The sequence below is a fragment of the Phodopus roborovskii genome, unplaced genomic scaffold, assembly GCF_943737965.1.
Source record: "Phodopus roborovskii unplaced genomic scaffold, PHOROB, whole genome shotgun sequence".
NCBI lineage: Eukaryota > Metazoa > Chordata > Mammalia > Rodentia > Cricetidae > Phodopus > Phodopus roborovskii.
In genome coordinates, this window is record NW_026126578.1 from 13,817,986 (window position 1) to 13,840,405 (window position 22,420).

Consider the following 22,420-nt stretch of genomic DNA (forward strand, 5'->3'; position numbering starts at 1 on the left):
CAAGATACAAAAGAGTAACTGTCATGTGATCCCATTTGCATTATCTTAGGAGCGGAGTGAAATGGCTGCCACGGCTGGGTTAGTGGTAAATGAATTGATAAGCAATAAATGGATATACATTTTAGTATCACAGGATATGTTTTAGAAATCTGCTACACAGCAGATGCATAAAGGCAACAATATTATTACATATACAAAAGACCCCTGGAGATCTCATGTTGTCCTAACACCAAGTTACACACATAATTAAAAAATTTTAGGGCTGGTATGGGGGAGGGTTGGAGAGAAGGCTCAGAGATTAAGGAGCACTGTCTGGTCTTCCAGAGGACCTGGGTTCAAATCCCAGCAACCACATAATGGCTCACAACTATCTATAATGAGATCTGGTGACCTCTCCTGGTGTGCAGGCAGAACATTTTAAAATATTTTTTAGCTGAGGTGGTGGGACACACCTTTAATCCCATGACACAAAATAGGGAAAGACAAATTAACGCTGATAAGACCAGAATATACAGCAATCAGTAGTCTTCTGTTTCAGCAATCTACTGTTCTTGAGACATTAAGCTCCTTGAAAAATGGATTACACAGGCCATTCTATCTGTAATGTGCTAACTGGATAGAATGGTCATGAGGTAGCTAACACAAATGGAAACCCTGCTGACATGTGTTCTTTGTAGATGTAAAGTCTACAAAGATAAAGGATTCCATCATTCCTCTAATATTTTTAGGAGGTCAGGGGTCAAGGGTATGCTGGAAGACACCCTATAAAATAAATGTGACACTTTTCATCACTTGCTATTAGGAAGCAAATACTGCTCAGTGTGACTGGAGAAGGAATAACTCCTACTGAATCCTGATACTGATTTATATACCTCTCATGAGTTCCAGGTGTGAGCTATATAATTCTCTTTTAGACTGATTCAATCTTGTGTAGATCTGGGTGGCCTTGGACTCAGAGAGATCTGTCCCCCTCTTAATCCTGAGTCCTAGGATTGATGGTGTGCACCACCACCTCTTAGCTTCTGGCTGCTGGGATTAAAGGTGTGTGCCTGGCTTCTATGGCTTGTGGCAGACTTTGCTTTCTGAATCCTCAGGTAAACTTTAATAAATCATAACTATCACTATACATTCCTGTCTGCTTTTTCCTTTCCTCTGTATCTTTTCTTCTTGACTATCTCCAGCTTCGTTACCACTCTTATCTGTTCCATGTGTAAGTGTCATAAACAAGCTGAGAACTCTTGTCACCTATCTGATGAGGCCTCACCCTCTCAATCTATAGTATTTCCGTGCAACTGGAGCTGACAATAAGGAACTACCAAAAACAAAACCAAGCAATACTGAACCTGTCAAAGGTCATCTGTAATAAAGGGCTTGATATTTACTGATTGTTTCATTAGTCTTCAAAACTCTGAAGAGATCTGATGACTTGGTGCGTTTTGTTTATATGCATCAAACCATGACAGGTAGCTTTCTATTTACTGGTTCAGTTAGGCTAACTTCATGAGATATCAACTCCTTATTCCTTTTTCACTGTGCTGTGTTACCAGAGTCTCAAATCATGGATCATTTCATAAGACATTCAATCTACTTATTCAACAGATGTGTTTTCTATACAACAGGACCTAAAAATGACTTTCACACCTCAAAACCATGGCAACCCAAGGCTCAGTCTAGTAAGTAACGCGGTAAATAAGGATCAGGATAAACAAATAGGCCGAATAGATGTTTATTCAGGGAGAAATAACTTACAACCTAGACAGATGAACACCAGGAAATTCAACCCGATCCTCTCCTGTCCGAGTCACGCCAGAAAGAGAGCGCCTTTCCTGGCCCCCTCCAACCTCCTTCCATAGGTCACTCCGCCCATGGCTCCACCCCCAATGGGCGTGGTCAGTGCCACAGAACTATCTCACTACAAGTAAGGTTACAGGATCTACATGAGAAATAATTTCAGTGCTGTGATATTGCTGGTTCTGGGATACTCCTCACTGGACTTATAATCATGACCTGCTACTCTAGGGTTCCACTGATCTGCATTGCTGCGTGTGACAGTTGAATCTCTGGCCTTGCCTGTGAGGGATTTCCCAGGTTGGGTTAGCCGAGGTGGCAAGGCCCCCAGGCCTCTTCCCCCATGTACTGATTGAGGGCAGCACCATGGGGTCCTGACTGAATAAAAGGCAAGTGGAACACCAGCATTCATGTCTCTTGCTTCTCTTGAGGATACATGCACCATGACCAACACTTCCACCTTCCTGTTGTGACCAACTGCATCCCCTTTAACTGTGTAAGCCATAACGTGCAAACACCCTAAAACCCTCCCTTGCTTGCACTGCTTTGGCTAGGTGTTCTGTTACAGCAACGAGAAAGGTAACCAGTACACAGGGGTCTCACTAATCACAAACACTGGTTTTCAAGAACAGTAAGTTTGCTTCTATCATGAGCTTTTGAAATGTCTTGTTCCACTCTTAATAACTTTGCTTCTCTTCACAGCAAATGTATAACCTGTTGGCATACACTTAAGCTTCTGAGAAGAATTGAAATAGAAACACCAATCTGAGGAATACATTTGTTTCGGTGGTAGAGTGCCTGCCAACATGGGCAAGACCCATGCTGATTCTTCAGCAAGTTAAATAATTCAGTAGTTTTGAACTAATAATCAATAACCAAATACATTCAACAGGTGAAGTGCTTGCTATACCATATCCTATTAACCCTTACATATTAATCTAACAAACTTAAATTCATTTGCTTTCTTTTGAAATACTCTACATCATGTAAAATTTAAGTGTTAGATTGAAATCTGAGACAATATGACCATTCCTAGTATGTATATATTTGCCTCCACACCTGTAACAGTGACCCGCATTTTGGGCGTGGTTACAGGTGCCCAGAAAGGCTTGGGAGCCGCATAAGGTTGCAGAGAGCATAAAGGAGGCAGGGCTGAGACCTTGGAACGGGCCTCACTTGCTGTTTTCTATGTTAAGCTCTTCTACCAATAAAACTCCACTAATCATCCACATTGGTCTGGTGAATCCTTAATTCCCATGCCATCAATTCCTCCTCAAAAGTATTCTTCAGAGACTAACCAACCACGGCCCCAACTCAACATGACCATTCAGTGTTGAAGGAAAGGGGCCCCGAGGAAGCCATCCAACACCAACACTTCTGTAGTACCTGACTCTGTGTCAAAAAGGAGCGCTCACTTCAGAACTAAAGGACACGACTTTGTTTGCAGAACAGGGGTATAAATGACAGCTGCTAAAAGAACAGGGCACACCCCATGTGCTTTTCATTTCCACTCAGTGCTTTTATTTTAGAAAAAGAAATCACACTGAATCCAACAAGGTAAAACTACTCTTTTCTTATTCTGCGTTATTCTTCCATTTTAAAAAACAAACTCGTATCTGTCTTCATCCAAAGTATCACTGGTTATTTCAAGAGAACCTGTGGAAAAATAAGATTCACTTAAATCACAGATTTTATAGTCTATCACGGGGATAAGGGGAAAGGAAGGACAGGAAGCCAACCAACATTATAATATACTGCAAAACTTCCTCTTTTTTCTTTTCTTTTCTTTTCTTTTTTTTTTTTTTTTTTTTTTTTTTTTTTTTGGTTATTTCCATTCTTTGACTTGGTGATCAGAGTTAACAAAGATATATACTTAATATTTAATGTTCATAATATTTTAGTGAACACACTTAGGTGCTGAGGCAGGATAGCCTGCCAGTTCCAAGTACCTAAACAACAGAGTGACTGGCCCCCCAGGGCTACACAGAGCTGAGAAGATAACTGCCAGCACAGTACCGCAGCTTTTTTATTTTGCTTTTTTTTTCTTTCCTACAGTTTATATAACTTATTCAAGTGTATTTTCTCAGAAGTTAAAATACCCAACAGGGGGGCTGGAGAGACAGTTCCATGGTTTAGAGCACTGGCTAGTTTTCAAGATGACCCAGGTTCAATTCCCAGCATCCAAGTGGCAGCTCACAAGCGTCTATAACTCTGGCTCAATGGATCCCGCACTCTCACGCAGACATACATAAAGGCAAAACACCAATGCACATAAAGTAAATTTTAATGTTTAAAAAAGATACTCAACAAGTATAACTTACATTTCATAAAACTCAAATCTAATCTAAGGTACTGAATGGTCATAATTTTTTAAAACTAGAATCATAGTTCTCTTAGTATTATTTCTCAACAATGTTGTTGGAGATAAACAAATGTGTTGCTATAGTCAGAATTGTACCAGCACAAGAAATTGAAGCAAAAATGAAAATCCTTACAGAATAAAATTACTATACAAGGGCCAAAACAAAATTCAACTTTAGTTCTCTTACTCTTACCCCCTAAATTTTCAGTAATTTATTATATGTGCAATAAATTTTATTTCCGATTAATACTCAAGTTGGTCATCTTTTCCAGCTTTGAATTTTTTTAAGCACTTCTATATAGTAGCCAAAATTACTGATTGGGACATAACTGTTAAAGGCAGTAGAATATTTTAACATTAGGACATTTTTTTAAAAATACAAGGTGATATCATTTTAACAAATTTTTAGACAACAAAATTCATATTTAGACAGTTGTTCCACTATTGTATTATTATTCAAACTATTGATTCTGCTTGTCCCTCTTTTGGTTTTAAAATCTACAAGGAAAAGAAAGAATTTGAAAATACAAACTTCAGTGACAGACTGACTCATTTTCTAGAACAGAATAGAATGTGCAAAAGAGAGGCAGGTTTTATTGTAAGAATGTTTTCTCTTTTGAACAGAAATTCTAGAAAGCACAAAGACGTCTTTGTAACTTTCCTTACTCAGAAAATTTTATTTAATTATGTGTATGTGTGTGGGCTTGTGCACATGAATACAACTGCTGGCAGATGGCAGAATTTGAAACCTCTGAGAGCTTCAGTTACAGTAGTTGAGGGCCATCTGACATGGGTGCTGGTAACTGAGTAAGAACCACACTCAGGTATGGGATGAACAGAAAGCACTTTTAACTGCTGAGCCAAGTAAAAGTGCATGTAAACAGTAAATATGCATGCAAACACCCAAAGGTGGTTACCTACAGGTCATCTAAACTACATTTCTAAAAGATCCTCCATGGACAATGGGTAGATAGGCTCCTACTGCACAGCATGTGTCCAGTAACTTGATAAAAGACTGAGTGGTATGTAATGTAAACAGCCACTTTAAAGTAGAAGAGTTGTGTTTTAGCTCTGCTTCTATCATCTTTAATTTATTTGAATTATTATTGTGTTCATTATGCAAGCACATGAACATGCAGAGATCAGAGGACAACTTTAGGGAGCTGGTTCTCTCCTTCCACCATGGGTTCCAGGGATAAAGTTCAAGTTCAGAGGAGTTAAAAGACTTAAAGACTGGAGAGATGGCTCAACATGGGAAGGTGCTGGAAGTGCAAGGTTGACTAACCTGAGCTTGAAGCTTGAATTCAAGACTGCATTAAATAATTAATATTTGCAAATGCCTATGGTAGGCATTTGAAGACCAGGAATTCACTCTATTAGATTAGTAGCAGCTTTCACTACACCCATCTCTGGATAGACTGTCTCTATTATATGACTTGAGAATATTATTCTGTGTAGCAAGGGCCCTAACAAATTGCTTCTGATGGAAACACTGAGATCCTTTAGTGTCACCTTTTTTTGGTGCCATTCATCATGCACATGTCTGCACTACATGGGAGCAACAGAAGGATCAGGACTTTGAGGCTAGCCTGATGCAAGGCAAATAAACCAAAAAAAAATCAAAGAAAAAAAAAAACCAAAAATTTTATCTGAAATACTAAAACTTTATCTCTAATACATAGTTTTCTAAATGAGCAGAGCTCGTTTAGATTTGAACAGGAAGTAAGCTGGGTGTGGTGGCTACAGAGAAAGACCCTGTCTCAACAACCCCTGACCCCACCAAAACAAGTTAAGTTGAAGCTAAAGTCTAAATAAGACTGGGGTAACCTCAGGAGAGCACTGTGCCAGCAGTGCATTCTTGTGTGCATATGACTAATGATGCACTGGCCTTTCATTTCTGTTAAAATTAAACAATTCAGTTGCCAGAAGTAAAGATAGCCTAATTAAATACCTGTTTAAGTAACTAGGTCTGCTTATTAAGATTTTGATTTTTTTGCTCTTCAATTCTTGCAGACTTCAAAACACCATTTACTTTCTTCTACTTAGTCTAGCCAAATTCTTTTCTTCTTTCCCTTCTTCTCCATCCCCTTCCCTATTTCTCTTTCTTTTCTCTCTCATATAGCTAACACTGGCCTCAACTCTCGACACAGCCAAGGATGACCCTGTTCCTTCTGCTTCTGTTTTTCCCAAGTGCTCGAATTACAGAAATGCAGTGCTACAGTGTTAATGCCTTAAACCTCAATTAAAGGAAGAGAGGGAAGGAGGAAGGGAGGGAGAGAGGAAGGGAGGGAAGGAAGAAAAAAAGAGAGAAAGTAAGAAAGAAAGGAAGAAGGCAGAAAGAGCTCTTCTGTGAATGTGATGTCAGCATGGTCCACAGGGTGAGTCAGCTAGGTCTATATACCGTATCTCAAAGCAAGAAAACAAAACCCTAACAAACAAAAAATCATATGCCTTTAAGTCCAGCACTCTGGAGGCAGAGGTAGGTCCCTGAGTTCATGGACAGCCTGGGCTACATAGTGACCTTGCAGGATAGCCAGGGCTATTTAGAGACAGCCCTGTCACAAAACAAACAAAAAAGTGGCAGGGCAACACTGGATAAGTAAAAATTTTGAGCCATCAGGGAAAATGAGGGGAGGGGGAAGATAAAAGGGGAGGAGAAGGTGATACAAACTGAAATGAGAAGGAAAAAAAGGAGGGAAAACTCAGAAACATGAACAGGAGAGAAGACTGACAGGTATGCAAAGAAAGAAATCCCCCTGCCTCTGCCTCCCAAGTGCTGGGATTGAAGACCTATACCACCACCTCCTGTTTTTACTATTACATTCTTTATTTACCCCTAAAGCATTCCTACTAAAGTGGGAGGTGTTAATTCCATAATAGTTTAAAAGTAAAAAAAATTACATTCAACATAATTTTTGCCATCATTAAAGGTCAATAAGTTTCAATGCATTGGGGGATATAATTTTGCACAGTATTAGTAATTTTTCAAAATAATGATAATGCACCAATAAGATCAGATTCATCCTAAAGTATGTTTACATACCACCACAGGATACGAAAATGGACCTTACACAGTACTACTCTGAAAACACATTCCTGGTTGGGAACAACTTACCATTCAAGGTAAAGAGGCAGCCATCCTAAATGCAGCTTTTATCTCTGCCCTTCCTTGATCCACTTCACATGTCACATGCTATATCTTCTCCTCTGCAAGTTTAATTTCAACAGCCACTCTGAAGGGTTCCTTTCTCTGCTGCCACCTACCCGTTTATCTCTCTGCTGCAGCAGAAGGGCATATAGAAAAAGGCCTTGCTTATTGTTCAAATTAAACAAAAGTTTTAACATTTCTTATTTTCACATGTGAATCAACATTTCCATATGTTGCCCATCCCACCTCAATAATCAGGAGAAAAAACCCAATCATAGAAAATTAAATAATGTATGATCAATATTCATGCTAAGCTAGGAAAATTCAAAACAGAAAGGAAGAGGAACGATTATACACTCAGTAGTTGTTATCTCACAAGAGCCATGTTCTGTTCTGTTATTTTCCTTCCATATGTATCCCTATGAGCTATAAATAAACACATGATTTAAATTTTAAGTAAGTAGTCTACAAATTCCAAATTCAGAGACTACCCAAAGAACCATGGAGGACACATCAATATAAAGCCTTTAGAGTAATTCTAGAAACTAAGGGTGTTAGGTGCTTTACCTGCTTGAGATTTCAATGTTCTGGACTGCTTATTGCCCAATGGCTCTGAATACAATAAAACACGAACACATACGCCACCTACATTTAAAATAGGGTAGCATTTGTATGCCCATATAAGCATTGGGTATTTTGTTTTGCAAGAGTCAATAATCATTAAGTCCCTTAGAAAGGACTGACGGTGAACGTACATTTCCTTAAATTAATACATACATAGAAAAAGTAGGGGGAAGGAAAAGAATGGCAAAAATAGTTCTAAGAATTGGGATTTAACACAGTATAATGTCTAATACTTTTTAAACATCTAAGATTCACTTCTATTCCCATTCTTTGTCACTAGTGCCTACATTTGAAATTTGGTATTAGATACTAAGGAACTATATCCAAGAACAGACTAGCAAAATGGCTTGTTTTTTCCACCCTCCCATCACCTTGACCCCAAATAAAAGTATGTATAGACTTGCCAACTGAAAACAATAAAACAAACACTGACATAAGCACCAAAAAGCTGGCCAACAGCAGCACCACAATGACATCATTTCTACTTTCTCATTCCGTCCCCCACTCAAACCCCACCCTTTTGACCTCTGCAAATGGGATGAGCCTGAGCAGGAGAAGTTGGTGATGTCAGGACTGCGCCGTTCCCACGGATGCTCCTAGAGGCCTGCTGTGCTTCTGGGAACTGAGGCACAGGGATGTCTGTCTGACTGAAACCTAAAACAACAACAGTTCACCCACCCCTCATGTTTCCCAAACCCCAAAGAGCAGCCAGGTAAAAATACTATATAAGGTCCACCTAGTTAGTCTGAGTAGATAAACTCAATATTCCTTACAAGTGGGCAGTATTTAATGGGGCATCAAAATGGAGGTTGTTTAAACTCTCCACAACCCTGTGCAGGGTAAACACTCTACTGGTGGCCATTCTCATGGGCCAGAGAACAAAAGTCTCCTGAAGTCCTTCTCAGAACATGTCCCTGCAGGATTCCTGGACAAGTAAAATTCAGTTCAGTTCAACAGGTAATTATTTAAGAAGCCAGAGGATGTCCCTACCTCATTTGTCAACTGAAGCACAGAATAGGCTAATGATTTATAGTCATGCCTCTCTACGTATAGAGAGAGCACTGAGGCCAGGGTTTTATTCATTAATCAGTGGTCTGTTGAATGTATACATTCTTTGTGTAGAACATTACAAGCTATCAGATAAAATTATGCAAAAAAATATATAGGGAAGGTGCTAGCTAGTTACTATTTCTGAAACCCTTTGGGGAAGAGAGATTACTTCCCCAAATGTAAAATGTAAAACTAGCTTTCAGAGTGAAGACCTTAGAAAGGACAGGAAAGGAGTAGACAGTAAGCAAACTTGGAGAGACATAAAGGAAAGAGCTAACTAACAGAAGACTACCAAACTGTACAAACTATATTTCCATTTCTGCCACTAACCTTGTTTTATGACCCTGGCTAATCTGGTTAACCATGCTGTGCTTCAGAAATAGTCCCATGTATGTTCAAATCTATAACATATACTCTCTAGAACATGATAGTCTTCAGCTATTCACATGTATCTGTTAGAACTACTTTATCAGAAAGGCTATAGTGGTCACTTCTAAAGTGACTAAGATGCTCTATTGGTTTCACAAGCCCCTTGCACACCATTAAAGCCAACTGAACACTGTTTGCTTTAAACCACACACATGTATATATATAGATATATATAAAACCTAGGACCTAATTTACTTTATACAACTCTAGTTTTTCCATACCTGTCAACTCCTAATTGATGTCTTTAAATTGTGAGCTCACTGTGTATTCCGAACACCAACCCCTGAAAAAGCTTAAGCCAGAGTAGCACAATGGAAGAGACAAACAAACCCACAACAAAACAAAGCCAAGGTCACACTCTGTAAACTTAATTATAGACATATATGCAAGGAATGGAGCATCTAAATGGCTAAACAAAACCCCAAGTGCTGAGTTCATCCCAATGGATGCAAACTTTATCCCACAAACTCTCCTTTAAATTACTTGCTACCATATTTATGCATTATTTGTTTAAAAGAAACAAGTTATGATAAACTCGTTCATATTTACCTTTAAAGAGTTATAGAAAGAAAACGTAACAAAATAAAACAAAACAGTAAAATGTTAGCCTTCTGATGGAAATAAAGGAGACTCCAATTACCTTCCAGCAGGCTGGGCTGTGCCTGGTCCAAGCCGCTGCCCTTAGCACCCACTGCACAGCTGCTTTACTGGGGGAGGGGAAGTTTAGAAGGGCACTGACCCCAAAGCTCTCAAAACTCCTCACTCATCATCAGGAGGGGGGAAGAAGGGAAGTATTTTTTGTTTGTTTGTATTTGTATATTTTGGCTCCTGAAAAGGCTGGCAAAGAACAGTAACAGTGCAAGCAATTAGAATATTTCTTCAAAAACAATTTTAAACATGTAAAACATTAAGGAATTTTTAGAAACCAAATTTTGGTTAACACAGAAGAAAATTTCACTAGAGTTAGGCAGCAGCCTGAGAAGGCATGATAAAGTGCACTGGGATTAAGGAAATAAAATACCACACAAACCCCAAAATAAAATGAAAACATTTCAAATCTAATCTGGAAGACTATATGATTCCAATAGCAGACTTCTGTCCATCACTAAAACATTCCAAATCCAAGGTACCTAGATTGTACTTTAAATGAAACTTTTTCTTTCTTTCGAAGAAACAAAAGAAATCAGTGAACCTGGTTATAAATCCTATGATATATTACATTTTTAAAAATCATAGCACAACAAAAGTAAAACTTAAATAAAACTGAACAAACAGACAAACAAATAGCAGCAGAGGTTACCTGTCTGAGCACCTACATTTTCTTAGGAGGGGAGCGTGTCTCACCAGCCAAATAGCCCATAAACCTTCTCAAAAACAGCGAACCAGGAGAAAAATATAACATAAGATTTGATTTCACAATGTCTCTAATACCCCCCAACCCCAAGCTGGGGGTTCACTGAGAAGAGATTTGCTTTTCCATTGTTTTCTTCTTGATAAAAAGATGATTGATAGTCAATGGCCTTTTCCAATGCCTTCGGTGCTTTTCATAAAGTCTGATAAAGTGCTTGATGAAACCAAGTCTCTTGATGGATTGTTTTCTAACGTTCCAGGGTAGTTTCTTATTGATAACATAAAGAAAGATTTCAAAGTTCATTGGCAAAAAGCTAACAGAAGTGATAATTTTAAGTATTAAAAGAAAAAAATACTTACTAGATAGAAATTTTAAGTGGCATAGTTCATATGTATAGATCTAGAGTCCAATTTTCATCACAGATAACATAAAATCAGAATTATTAAAAATACAATTAACAATTACAATTTTAACAACATATAAAAAGTTTACAATAATTCAGATTTTTGGCATTATTACATAGATTTGATTAAAAAACATTTTATCTCATAGATGAAGATTATACAAATTATGAAAACAATTATGAGAATAAGTCAACTATCACTTGTTTCCTTTGAGTTCTTCCAGAATGATTTGTTCTTCACCTTAATTGAGAGAATTCAAGTTGACCAGCCCTGTTATTCACTCTAGTGCATGAGTGCAGTGCCCAGAAGGTGGTTGGTGAAGACCTGCGTTTCAACTATGGGTGATGCGCGGAGGCTGCATCAACAGGGAGTGGGGCTGCCAGTGCGGATTAGTGCTTGGTTTAGAGTGGGTAACTATCATTTTCCTGTCTCTTTATCCCACCATAACAAAATTAATTCTTCAAATGAAGATGTCTGTTTGTTTTTAAATACATGGACTTACATGTGTATCCTAATGTGTGTGGCAACCAGATAATCTATTTTAGGATCTGATTACACGACTGTTCATTTATTTCTCTATACCAAACAGTATGCACCCTCCAAAATATGATCATTCAGCAAAGTACCAAGTACTTTTATTCTGTTAGTGAATCAGATTTATTATGACTCCCAATGACCCTGTGCCAATCAAACTGTGCAGATGCAATTAGAGTATCCTAAAGATAAATGAGAACTCCTTATGTATCTTTTCTGAAATGAAACAGTAACAGGTACTATTCTATTTGTCAACAATCGACCTTTTACTCCATTTTAATATTATTTAATTCTATGGGGGGGGAACCAAGTTTTATTATATTCCTTTGTAAAATGGGGAAAAACTGTACAGTTAATCATGATCAAACCTCTGTTAGAGCTGGATAATACTCATGTTTTATTATCACCTTCAAGTCTCTAAGTAGTGTCCAAGAAATTATGTTAAGGTCCATCTGAAGGAAAACAACACTGGAGAGGCAAAGAAAAGCTTGGAGAAGCTGCAGAAAATTTGTAGGGAGATGGAGCTTGCTGTTTAAAAATGTATGTTGAGCCCCGTAGCATCTCCATGTCTTAACACATCTTCCAGACTCAATCACTGGAATAGCTTTATCCTTGTCTTAAAGGCTCATGTTATATGCAGGTTGGGGGTTTCATCAATTCATCAATTCAGAAAAGGAATATATAGTGGTCAGTACTGAAGTCTTAAGAATAGGGCTATATGAGACTTGATATGTTAAATAAATCCCAATTAAAACATCCAAGTCCACCTCCCTCTAAGTCTTAAGTGTATAAAGAGAAAATGTACAACCATAACATTAAATAAGAGCATGTAGCCTTGAATAAATCATACACCAAACAGTCTACAAATAAACAAACAACAACAACAACACACACACACACACATAAGCCTAAGAAACATCTACTTTCCTACTGTCTTTAGGGGAGTATCTCTACACTATCTGTATCTAAAGCAATTCAATTCTTTTGTTTTAAGGTAAACTGTTCCCATCATGCCATTCTCTAGAATCTATTCTTTCTGTATGGTGTAAACAAAAAATAAAACACATACATTTTCATGCAACAGATATATATATACATATATATATATCCTCCTAAAATGTCAAAAATGCAAATACAAAAAATAGCATTAAGAAATCATTTCAGCTTTATGACTTTTACTTGCCTCCCCAAAATGATGTCCCTGTACTTATCCTTGAAATGTTCAACTCATCAAGAGAAAAGGTGGGCACAGAGACTTTTAAATGTGTATGTTGAGTCAGTGTTAACCAAAAAGAGTAGCATTGTGTTTACTTTGGCCATTGTTAAAGATGAAGTCATAGAGCAAAGGTGTTACCAGCATGTATTAAAAATGCAACATTAACAGCATATCTTTCAAAAAAGACTAAAACACTAACAAATACAAGTCAATGCACAAACTTTAACTAGTGTAATTTTATCTACATTGAGTAAATGTTACTTTGTATACCAGACATTGCAATACTGTTCATTTCCCTTTCATCATGCAAACATGCCAATTTTGTTATTAAAAATCTTTATTGGATTATAGTCACATTACCCTCCCACCCAAATTAAGGAAAAAAAAAAAAAAAACAAGGACAAACATGAAGATAAGAAATCCAGGTCAGAGCCCCTTAAGAGTTCATAAACAACTATGTGCATTTAAATGCTAGCTGAGAGAAACGGCAGAGGCAGAAGAATTTTCAGATTGATATTAAAACATTTCTGTATTTTAAGCAGATGTTTCCTCTTGAACCTTTGTGAAGTCATGCTACTAACCATTCTACATAAAAAGAAAAGCTGGAGACCATGGAAAAAGAAACTTTCATGTTCCTCATGGCCTAAGAGCAGGATTTTAGTAACTGAGCAGGTTAGCAAGAGAGCCTGCCATTTCTCTGCACACCACCTATTCTTGCTCTCCAAGAATCTGTAAATGAGTCAGGCAAGGGTTACTATCAGAGCTCTCATCTATTTTCCCTTCTAACCAATCTTACTATACTTTTCTCTCAACCTCCTGAGCATTCTCCATGAACAGCATTGCAAGTTGGTTAAAGAGAAACGGGGATGGGGTGAGGGGAGACAGTTTTACAGGGGTGTTGTTGGTTAATTATTTACCGGTGGACTCACTCCACCAGGAGTTTGATTTCATTGGCTAGCAGCTGGTTCATGTTGAACAGGCCCCCTGGGAGCTTGGTGAGCAGCTCTCGCTCGGTGGTGCTTTCAGGGTCGCTATCGACAGAGCTGGAACTTGCGCTCATGTTGTCGACAGCAGTGCTGGCAGGGGGACCGAGCTCCGGCTCACTAGTCTCACTGGCCGTGGACACCACAGAAAGCAGGGACATGCGCCGGGTGAGCCGGCCAGCGGGCAGAAGGGAGGCAGCATAGTCTGCTATGATACCAGCTACATCTAGATTACAAGCCTTATCAAAGGCGATGAAACCTACATTTGCATTGGCCTCGCAGACACAAAAGGAGCCATCATCTTTCATCAACAGGTCGATGCCACAGATATCCATCCCTAGGATATTAGACACCTGGATAGCTAGCTGCTTCCCTTGTTCACTCAGTGAGCACATCATCCCCACGCCACCTGGCAAATAAAAGAGGTAGAAAGTTATCAACTTTTATAGTAGAATTAATCAGCCCTCTTCTAAACTCGAAGCAATGCTAGTAGTGTAAAACTGGTTTTTGTTTTGTCCTATTAAGACTAAATCATAATTATTTAGTCCACACTGCCTCACACTCATGGTCTTTTGCCTCAGCCTCCTGAGTGCTGGCACTATATATAGGCATCCACTACTAAACCTGCCAGAACATAGACCGAGAAAAGTGAGAAAGAACTTCTGAGACAAAGTCTTAGAAAGACATTCAACTTTCCTTAAGGTCTATCCTGCCTATGATAACATGGACCAAACAGTGTCCCTCAGTATCACAAGGGTTTCCACAACCTCCCATCCCCACCACAGATACCAAAGTCTACAAAGACTTGTTAGAGTTTGTAGTGCCTACTACAACCTGCCCTACTACACCCTGCTGCATATTTTAAATCAACTCTCAAGTACAACCCTTGATACAATAGAAACACCCAAGAGCTGACAAATGTTACTGCTTAGAACAATGGTAACATATGCTCAATAAAGAGGGCAACATTGTAAGCTCAACATCCCAGTCCATACATTCAACTCAAACTGCCAGGAGAGGATGAGGGTCTCAGGAGACTAAAGCGGAGAAGAACTATGGATTGATTCCCTCCAATTTAGCACAGTGTTAGGTCTCTGCAAAGTTCTGCTTTCAGGAAGCTTTAGGAATCAATACACACACACACACACACACACACACACACACACACACACACAGAGCTCTAGTCACCAACTCTGGATTGTTTATTGTTTTGGTTTTGTATTTTAAGTCCTCAGTTGAATCATTTTAATCCAAAAATATGATAGAATGTGTTTAAAATGTTTGTATAAATATAATTAGACCATCTGATTTTTTTTAAAAAATAATTTACTTATTTTTATTTCATGCACATTTGTGTTTTGCCCCCATATATTGTCTCTGAAGGTGTTGGATTCCCTGAAACTGGAGTTACAGGCAGTCCTGAGCTGCCATGTGGGTGCTGGGAAAATGAACCCAGGTCCTCTGAAAGAGCACCCAATATTCTTAACCACCGAGCCATCTCTCCAATCCACCAGCTGATTTTATATATAACAAGTGGAGAAGCCCAGCGAATTAGTGAGTTTGAGGCAGCCTGGTTTACAAAGCAAGTTCCACAATAGCCAATGCTACATAGTGAGACTTAATACAGCCATAAAATAGGAACAAAGAAAAGATGGTGTACGTACTGGGAATATGGCAATCTAAACATGACACTATTTCTCTATGGGTTACTCCTAAGAAAAAAGGCTTCTCAGTTTTTACACCACTAGCCAAACATACAGATAAGCTTAAGCTTTGCTAGTATAGAGTGAGAGTAAGGAAACATAATAGCATCTCACTTGGAGACTAGCTTCAAGAAGACTAGAAAGCACAGAAGCCTGACAAGACTTGGTGCAGTTGCTCTGAACATCCACAAGAATGTCATACATAATGGCCAAAGTAGACAGACAAATGAAGATAAATAAGTCCTTTATTATTACCCAGAGGTTGGAAAGGTAAGAAGAGTCCAGGAACCAGTATGGTTTGCCAGTACCTGGAGGGTTAAAGCAATTTGAAATGCTCCAAAAAACAATAAATTTGAATAAGCTCAAGTATGGCAAGATAAAGATAAATACCCAATACAAGAAAGAATGCTCTAAAGAAATTGAAGTTCAGCAACAACAAAAAGGTTGTGGGGTATTTTGCCTTTCAAGACAAGGTTTCTGACTGTCCTGGAACTCAGATCCACCTGCCTCTGGAGTGCTAGGATTAAAGGCTTGCACTACCATTGCCCAACCAAAAAAGAGATTTTCTGAAGCTAAAACAAAATGATTAGCAACTCAACATTCAACAGAGGAAATGAAGGACAATCGGCACAGTGCCTGGACCTGAATCTACTGCTGTTTCAGCCAGTAATTACTGAAAAGTGGCTCTGCGGTCACTTTTATGTCCCACCAGATCTGCCTCCTGTTGTTGCCACCACATTATCAATAAGGCTCAGGGGTCAGGGGATGGGATGAAAACCTGCTAGCTCACAGAGGCTGAGGAGCAACTGTCTGACGTTCCCTCTTCACTGGTGTCTCAGAACGCCATCCTTCCACTCCACCCAAACCAAACAAGACTGCCCCACTCTAAGTCCCTCCCTACTACTTCTTGTGCATCTCTTTATCCATCTTTCCAGACCCTGCTCTGGCTCTCTGATTTCTTTCTGTCAACTAATTGCTAGCTCCTCCTCCTCCTGACCCAAGGCTGATTTTATTTAATTAATGCAAATGCAAACTTGGGTTCACAGTGTGATTGAATATCCTTCAACTTAACAGTTATTTGTAAAAGTTTGCTCAAAGAATGAGGGTATGGTAAAAGGCAGTTGAGAGGCTGAGGCAAGAGTAGAGTTCAGGATCAGTCTAGGCTACCCAGTAAGTTCAAGGCCAGCCTGGACTATACAATTAAGATCCTGTCTCAAAACAGAAAGTAGGAAATCTGGGAATTGAATCAGAAAATAAAATAAATCTTCCAGAAGGAAATAAGTAGATGGAGGAGAGGAGATAATAAAGAGAGAAATGGGGAGGGGACACTGGAGAGATGGCTCAGCAGTTGGGAGCACTGACTGCTCTTACACATGCACCCACATGGTAGCTCACAACTGCATTTTATTTTCTTTTCTTTTCTTTTTTTTTTAATTTGTTTTATATAACAAAGTCCATTTAAATGAAAACAAACATTTATAGACAGTATTGTGGGCGTTGTTCTTTCCAAACTACTTCCTGCTGGTAAGGGGCACTGTCATGGGGGATTCGAAGAAGATTCAGAAATCCTGGCTGTAGTCTGTAAGGCTGCTTTGTCCAGCTGTCACAAGTGCATTTTCAAGCCTCTGTGGGCACATGGTGCACAGATAAAACATATAATATACATAGCCAGGTGGTGATGGTGTACACATTTAATCCCAGAACTTTGAAGGCAAAGGCAGATGAATGTCTGTGATGTAAGGCTAGCCTTGTCAAAGAGTGAGTTCCAGGGCTACACAGAAAAGCCCTGTCTTGAAAAACCAAATCAAACAAGCAAAAAATAAAAACAAAAAACAATCACTTTATAACAAAAAACAGTAAATTTCTAGAACTTGTAGACAGTTTTTTTGGTTTTTAGAGACAGGGTTCCTCTGTATTGCTTTGGAGGCTGTCCTAGAACTAGCTCTGTAGACCAGGCTGGCTTTGAACTCAACTCAGAGATCCACCTGCCTCTGCCTCCCAGTGCTAGGACTAAAAATGCCAGCAATGCCTGTCATAGACAGCTTCCTAAAATCCAAGTTAACAGTGGGAATGATAGCCAAGTATGGGATCAGTCACAGGCCGTTAATCCTAGCACTGGATGATGTGGCAAGGGCCACTTTGGTGACTCAGTAATTAAAAGCACTTGTTCCTGCAGAGGTCCTAAGGTAACAAGGGGACCAATGAAAGAAGAGATAGAGGCAAGGAAAGCAAAAGTGGCTGTGTATGAGTAATATGCTAAACATATAATATACATAAGCATGAAAAGCTTAAATAGAAATAAAAATGTTATCACAAAAAAATAAATTCATAATCAATGAAATCTGATTCACTAAGGAGAAAACTAAGAATGCTGGTGGGAGCACAGTTTCCATGTGGGAAGCACGCTCACTTTATATACCAACACAAAGATGCTGCATTGTCTTTACCTAGTGAACAATTGCTCTGCATTCTTCCATCTGTGGAACAACGTAACATGGTGCCAACAACACGACCTCCCACAACAATGACTCGTACATCCCTTCCGTGAGACTCTTTTATGTATTTCTGAAAAAGATATGGAGCTTCATGTCGAATAAGATGGCTTAGATCAGCTAAATGGTGTTTATCTCGGGCCAAGAAAACAGCTTTGCCTATAATTTAAAAAGAAAAATAAACAATACATACAAGTCATGAAACTGTAGATGGTGATAAATATACATTCTTGAATCCCAATATACTCTTTTAGAACCAATTATACTTATATATATTTAGAGTATTCTTTGTTGTAACTATTGATTAAAGTGATTTAGTTATGATTAGTAAGATAATACAAAAAACATATGGGGTCAAACTTAATCACCTATTATTTCCCCCAAAAAAATTTTTATGGCTAATTATTCCATTTGGGTTTATGAGGAAGAGGACCTACATTGTATTTCCCCAAAGGTTAGGCCATGTTAACCTCATTCGTAGCAAACCCCTTTCCTCTGAGTTAAAATAGAGATAAATTATTAATGTTAATGTTCTATTATCACAACACAGTAACATAGTGACATCATAGACTTAAATTTGTTTCTGAATTCTTCAATCTGTCCCCTTGCTTTATTTATTTTTATTCTAATGGTGGTATGTCTTTTTTAAAATAATTTATTTTTATTTAATGGTCACTGGTATGAAAGTGTCACATCCCCTGGAACTGGAGTTACAGTTGTGAACTGCCATGTGGGTGCTGGGAATTGAACCCAGGTCTCTTTTTGTTGCCTTCTAACACTAAGTCACAGGAGGTTATGCAGCTTGTTTGTTTAGTGAGCATTCACTATAGGAGAATGCCAGATCCTTAGCTATCATATTAGAGAAGCCAAATAAACAAAAAAAGTCAATGGCTCTAGATGAATTTTGATCCATATGTCCCAGTCAAAGTATTACATGTGTCTTATCCTTGGATTATTATATTCTCTGATAAAAATTTCTTTAGAAGGGCCTATCACAGCAACAGGAATTGGAGTGACTCAGGAGTGGCTACAAATGCAATGGCTAGGAAGCATTCTGGCTAGAAAGAGATGGCTGTCCTATTTTTGGAAAACAAGAGTAGAAAGGTACTACAAATACTACAACAGTAATGGATATTTGATAAGTTATGTGTATGGAGAGAATGGCCAACAACTGGGGTCAGTAGAAAGACAATGTAGGATATATATAAAATGGTTCATAGCTAACACTTTTGGCATAGACATCTAAGGTAACAAACCTTAGTTTAGCCAATCCACTACGGCAGTCTCTTATCACAGTACAAATTTCTGAAAACTGTTCTTCAAAGAGAATTAAGAATAGATATATTCTTATGCTGATAAATATGCTGATAAATACTGGGAAAAGACTAGACAGAGACCCAGCAAAATAACATCCTCTCAAAAGGATGAGTAAAGAAAGACGTATTGTTTGCCAGGTAGTGGTGGCGCATACTTTTATTCTCAAGACTGGGTGGCAGACTGTGGCAGATCTCCAAGTTTGAGGCTAGCCTGGTCTATATATTGAGTTCTAGTTCAGCCAGAGCTACACAGACAAACCATGGGAAGGAAGGAGGGAGGGATTACAGATAAATGAACACTGAGCCAGAGGGTAAAAATGCACAAAAACATTATCCTGACTTTGGATGCTGGGGTGAAGAATTTATCACAGTACTGGGAAAATGAGTAACTGGTACCAAGTGTTTGCTCATTGCTATGACTGCAAATGTAGGAAGATACATACTAGAGATAAGTTTACTATGTCAGCTCTAGGAACTCAAAAGCAGATTATGTTCATGAGGTTTTTAATAGCAATGAGGACTACTGGGAACTGGAATATGCTGATAACCAATAGACATGTCAGAGGAACAGCAGGTGGCAATTAATATCCAGCCATTCAACTCTCTGATTGGAATGTCTCATTCAAATGAGGCTTATGAGAATACAGACACAAGAATGTCTTTTGCTTATGCTGTGGTTTCACATTGTTGCTGTTACATGCTCTTCTCTGTTATCTGCTATGATGCAGTTATATGTGAGGAGTCCCCCACTACCTGTATTGTAGTGTTTATCTCATGATTACATCTTGATCTACTAGACATATTTATATCTGGAGATTGCAGGGAAATGCTGTATAATTTGACACAGTCAGGGCCTATTGAGTTCCACTAATAAGCTGCTTTAATCACAGCTCAAATGTTTTATTAACCAGGAGCCAGACTGGCTCAAATTCCTTTAATCTTTATGCTAAAATATAATATCACAGGTTTCTTGTATACCATTAAGTGATACTAGCTTCAAAGTAGCTTTAAATTAGACCATGTGCCTTACTAATAGTTTTTAAGATAAACTATTTTTTAGGAAAAGCAGCCCAGTTCAAAAGGACAGATTACCCAGAATTCTGATTTGTTGAACCAAGGTTAAAGGTGCAAAGCAACCTAATTGCTAATGCTAGTCCTATGCTAGTCTTTCTTGTTAGGTTTGGCTGATGACCCAGGACAATGAATGATTAATTCTGCACAAACTCCTAACCTTGGTTTTGATATGGTTTTGAAGACTCAAAGTTCAGCCAATTAAGTTTCCTAGAAAGCATATTTTAATATTTAAAATGTGAGGCTATAGAGAGATGGCTCAGAGATTAAGAGCACTGGCTGTTCTTCTAGAGGTCATGAGTTCAATTCCCAGCAACCACCTGGTGGCTCACAACCATCTGAAATGAGATCTAGTGCCTCTTCTAACCTGCAGGCACACATGCAAGCAGAACACTGTATACATAATAAATAATCTTTAAAAAAAAAGAATGACTTTCTCTTAAAAAAAAAAAAGATTTAAAATGCTTTTAATTCACTGTGCCTTGGAGAGTGCTGAATGAGTTCATATAGTAAGGAAACTAAGGGACTAGACTATGTATTGTTGAAGTGAAGCACTAAACTTGAGAATTAGTCATGCATGTTACATCTCTACTATAACCTCTAAGCAGAAACACTATCTCACCAAGGTGACTTATAGAAATCTTCTGCAAGTTTGTGGTCTCAAACACTTGTTGGTTGTTAGTTTGCAAAAGCAATTTCAAAGCTATGTACCATATCCACGTACGTACCTCTGTGACCCCGTGTATTCTTTACTACCATTGGGAACTCCAGCACTTCTGCTTCATCAATCATTTTAGCAAAGTTTTCATGGCCACCTGGTTTGAGGAAAATGTAAATGTAAGACTAGTGGCAAAAGTATGCTGGGACCAATCTTAAGCACAGGACAAGTGAGGTGGAAGTAAGAGATCGATGGCAATTTCTGTTTATCTTTAAGAAATTATGTGTAACTGACAATCCATTGAAAACAGCACCTTTAGGTGCCAACAAGATGGCTAGGTAGTTAAAAGCACTGGCTACTCTTCATGATGACCAAGTTCAATTCCCAGTACCCACAAGGCAGCTCTCAACTGAGAGAGGGAGAGAGAGAGAGAGAGACAGAGATTGAGTGTTTAATTGATTGATTATCTGTAGGGTACATGATTTCAGGTGTCACTTCTGACCACTTCTGAAATAGGGATTTAGTTTCTTCTATTTGTGGCTACCTGTCTTTTCTCCAATGCATGTTCCTGGACATTCTTTCTGTTGAGAATCAGATGGCTGTAGCTAAATGAGTCCTCTTTTAGTGTCAGTGCTTCTGTTTGTAACACTGGGGATTTAACCAACCCTCTTTTTCTTTTTTACTCTAAAAAAAGTTTCACTAAGTTGCCAAAGCTGGCCTGAACGCACTCTGCAGTCCAAGCTGTGCTTCAACATGTGAATCCCTTCCCCACCTCCTTCTTGTGTAGCTGGGTTACTGACCCATCCCACGAGTTCAGCATGGTTTTGATCTTTTGTTTTGTTGGTTATTGGAGACTAGGTTTCTCTGTGTGGCTCTGCCTGTCCTGAACTTGTTATGCAGACCAGGCTGTTCTGGAACTCTCAGAGATCTGCCTGCCTCTGACTCCCAAATGTTGGGATTAAAGGTGTGCACCACCACTGCCTGGCTAATCTTACTTGCTTCTTATTGTCTTCACTGCTCAGGAAAAAAAGGACAGCAGCAAGAAAAAATGGTCTGTAATTATAAAAAGAGTAAGTATGACAATAGAAGAAATTAAGCCAGGAAAAGGCTTGGGAACATTAAGTACAATATGAACAATTCACAATTTACAGAAATTAAGATTATTCACTTAAAAATTTTAATCCCTCACCATTAAAGGTATAATTCACAGGCTAGTGAGCCCTTTTCTCCTTCCCAAACTAAAATCCCAAGAGCATTAGGAAATCAGCCTTTAAGTGATTCACACTATTTT

At 38.6% G+C, this 22,420-nt stretch overlaps 1 protein-coding gene across 2 annotated transcripts in view; it reads right to left on the reverse strand.

The window, feature by feature from the left end:
- Positions 1–7,269: 7,269 nt before the first annotated feature.
- Positions 7,270–22,420, reverse strand: part of Rimklb (ribosomal modification protein rimK like family member B) — a 42,722-nt gene continuing 27,571 nt past the window's right edge. Inside the window, exons 4-7 of one of the 2 annotated variants that reach the window (XM_051203602.1) lie at positions 21,200–21,286; positions 18,040–18,243; positions 14,153–14,298; positions 7,270–7,429 (exon numbers count right to left, since the gene is read on the reverse strand). In XM_051203602.1, coding sequence (XP_051059559.1) covers positions 7,337–7,429; positions 14,153–14,298; positions 18,040–18,243; positions 21,200–21,286 — 530 coding nt within the window. In that variant the 3' untranslated portion in view covers positions 7,270–7,336. Of the gene's footprint in view, positions 7,430–13,416; positions 14,299–18,039; positions 18,244–21,199; positions 21,287–22,420 lie in introns of those variants that run through there. The other variant, XM_051203601.1, reaches the window with a different exon arrangement.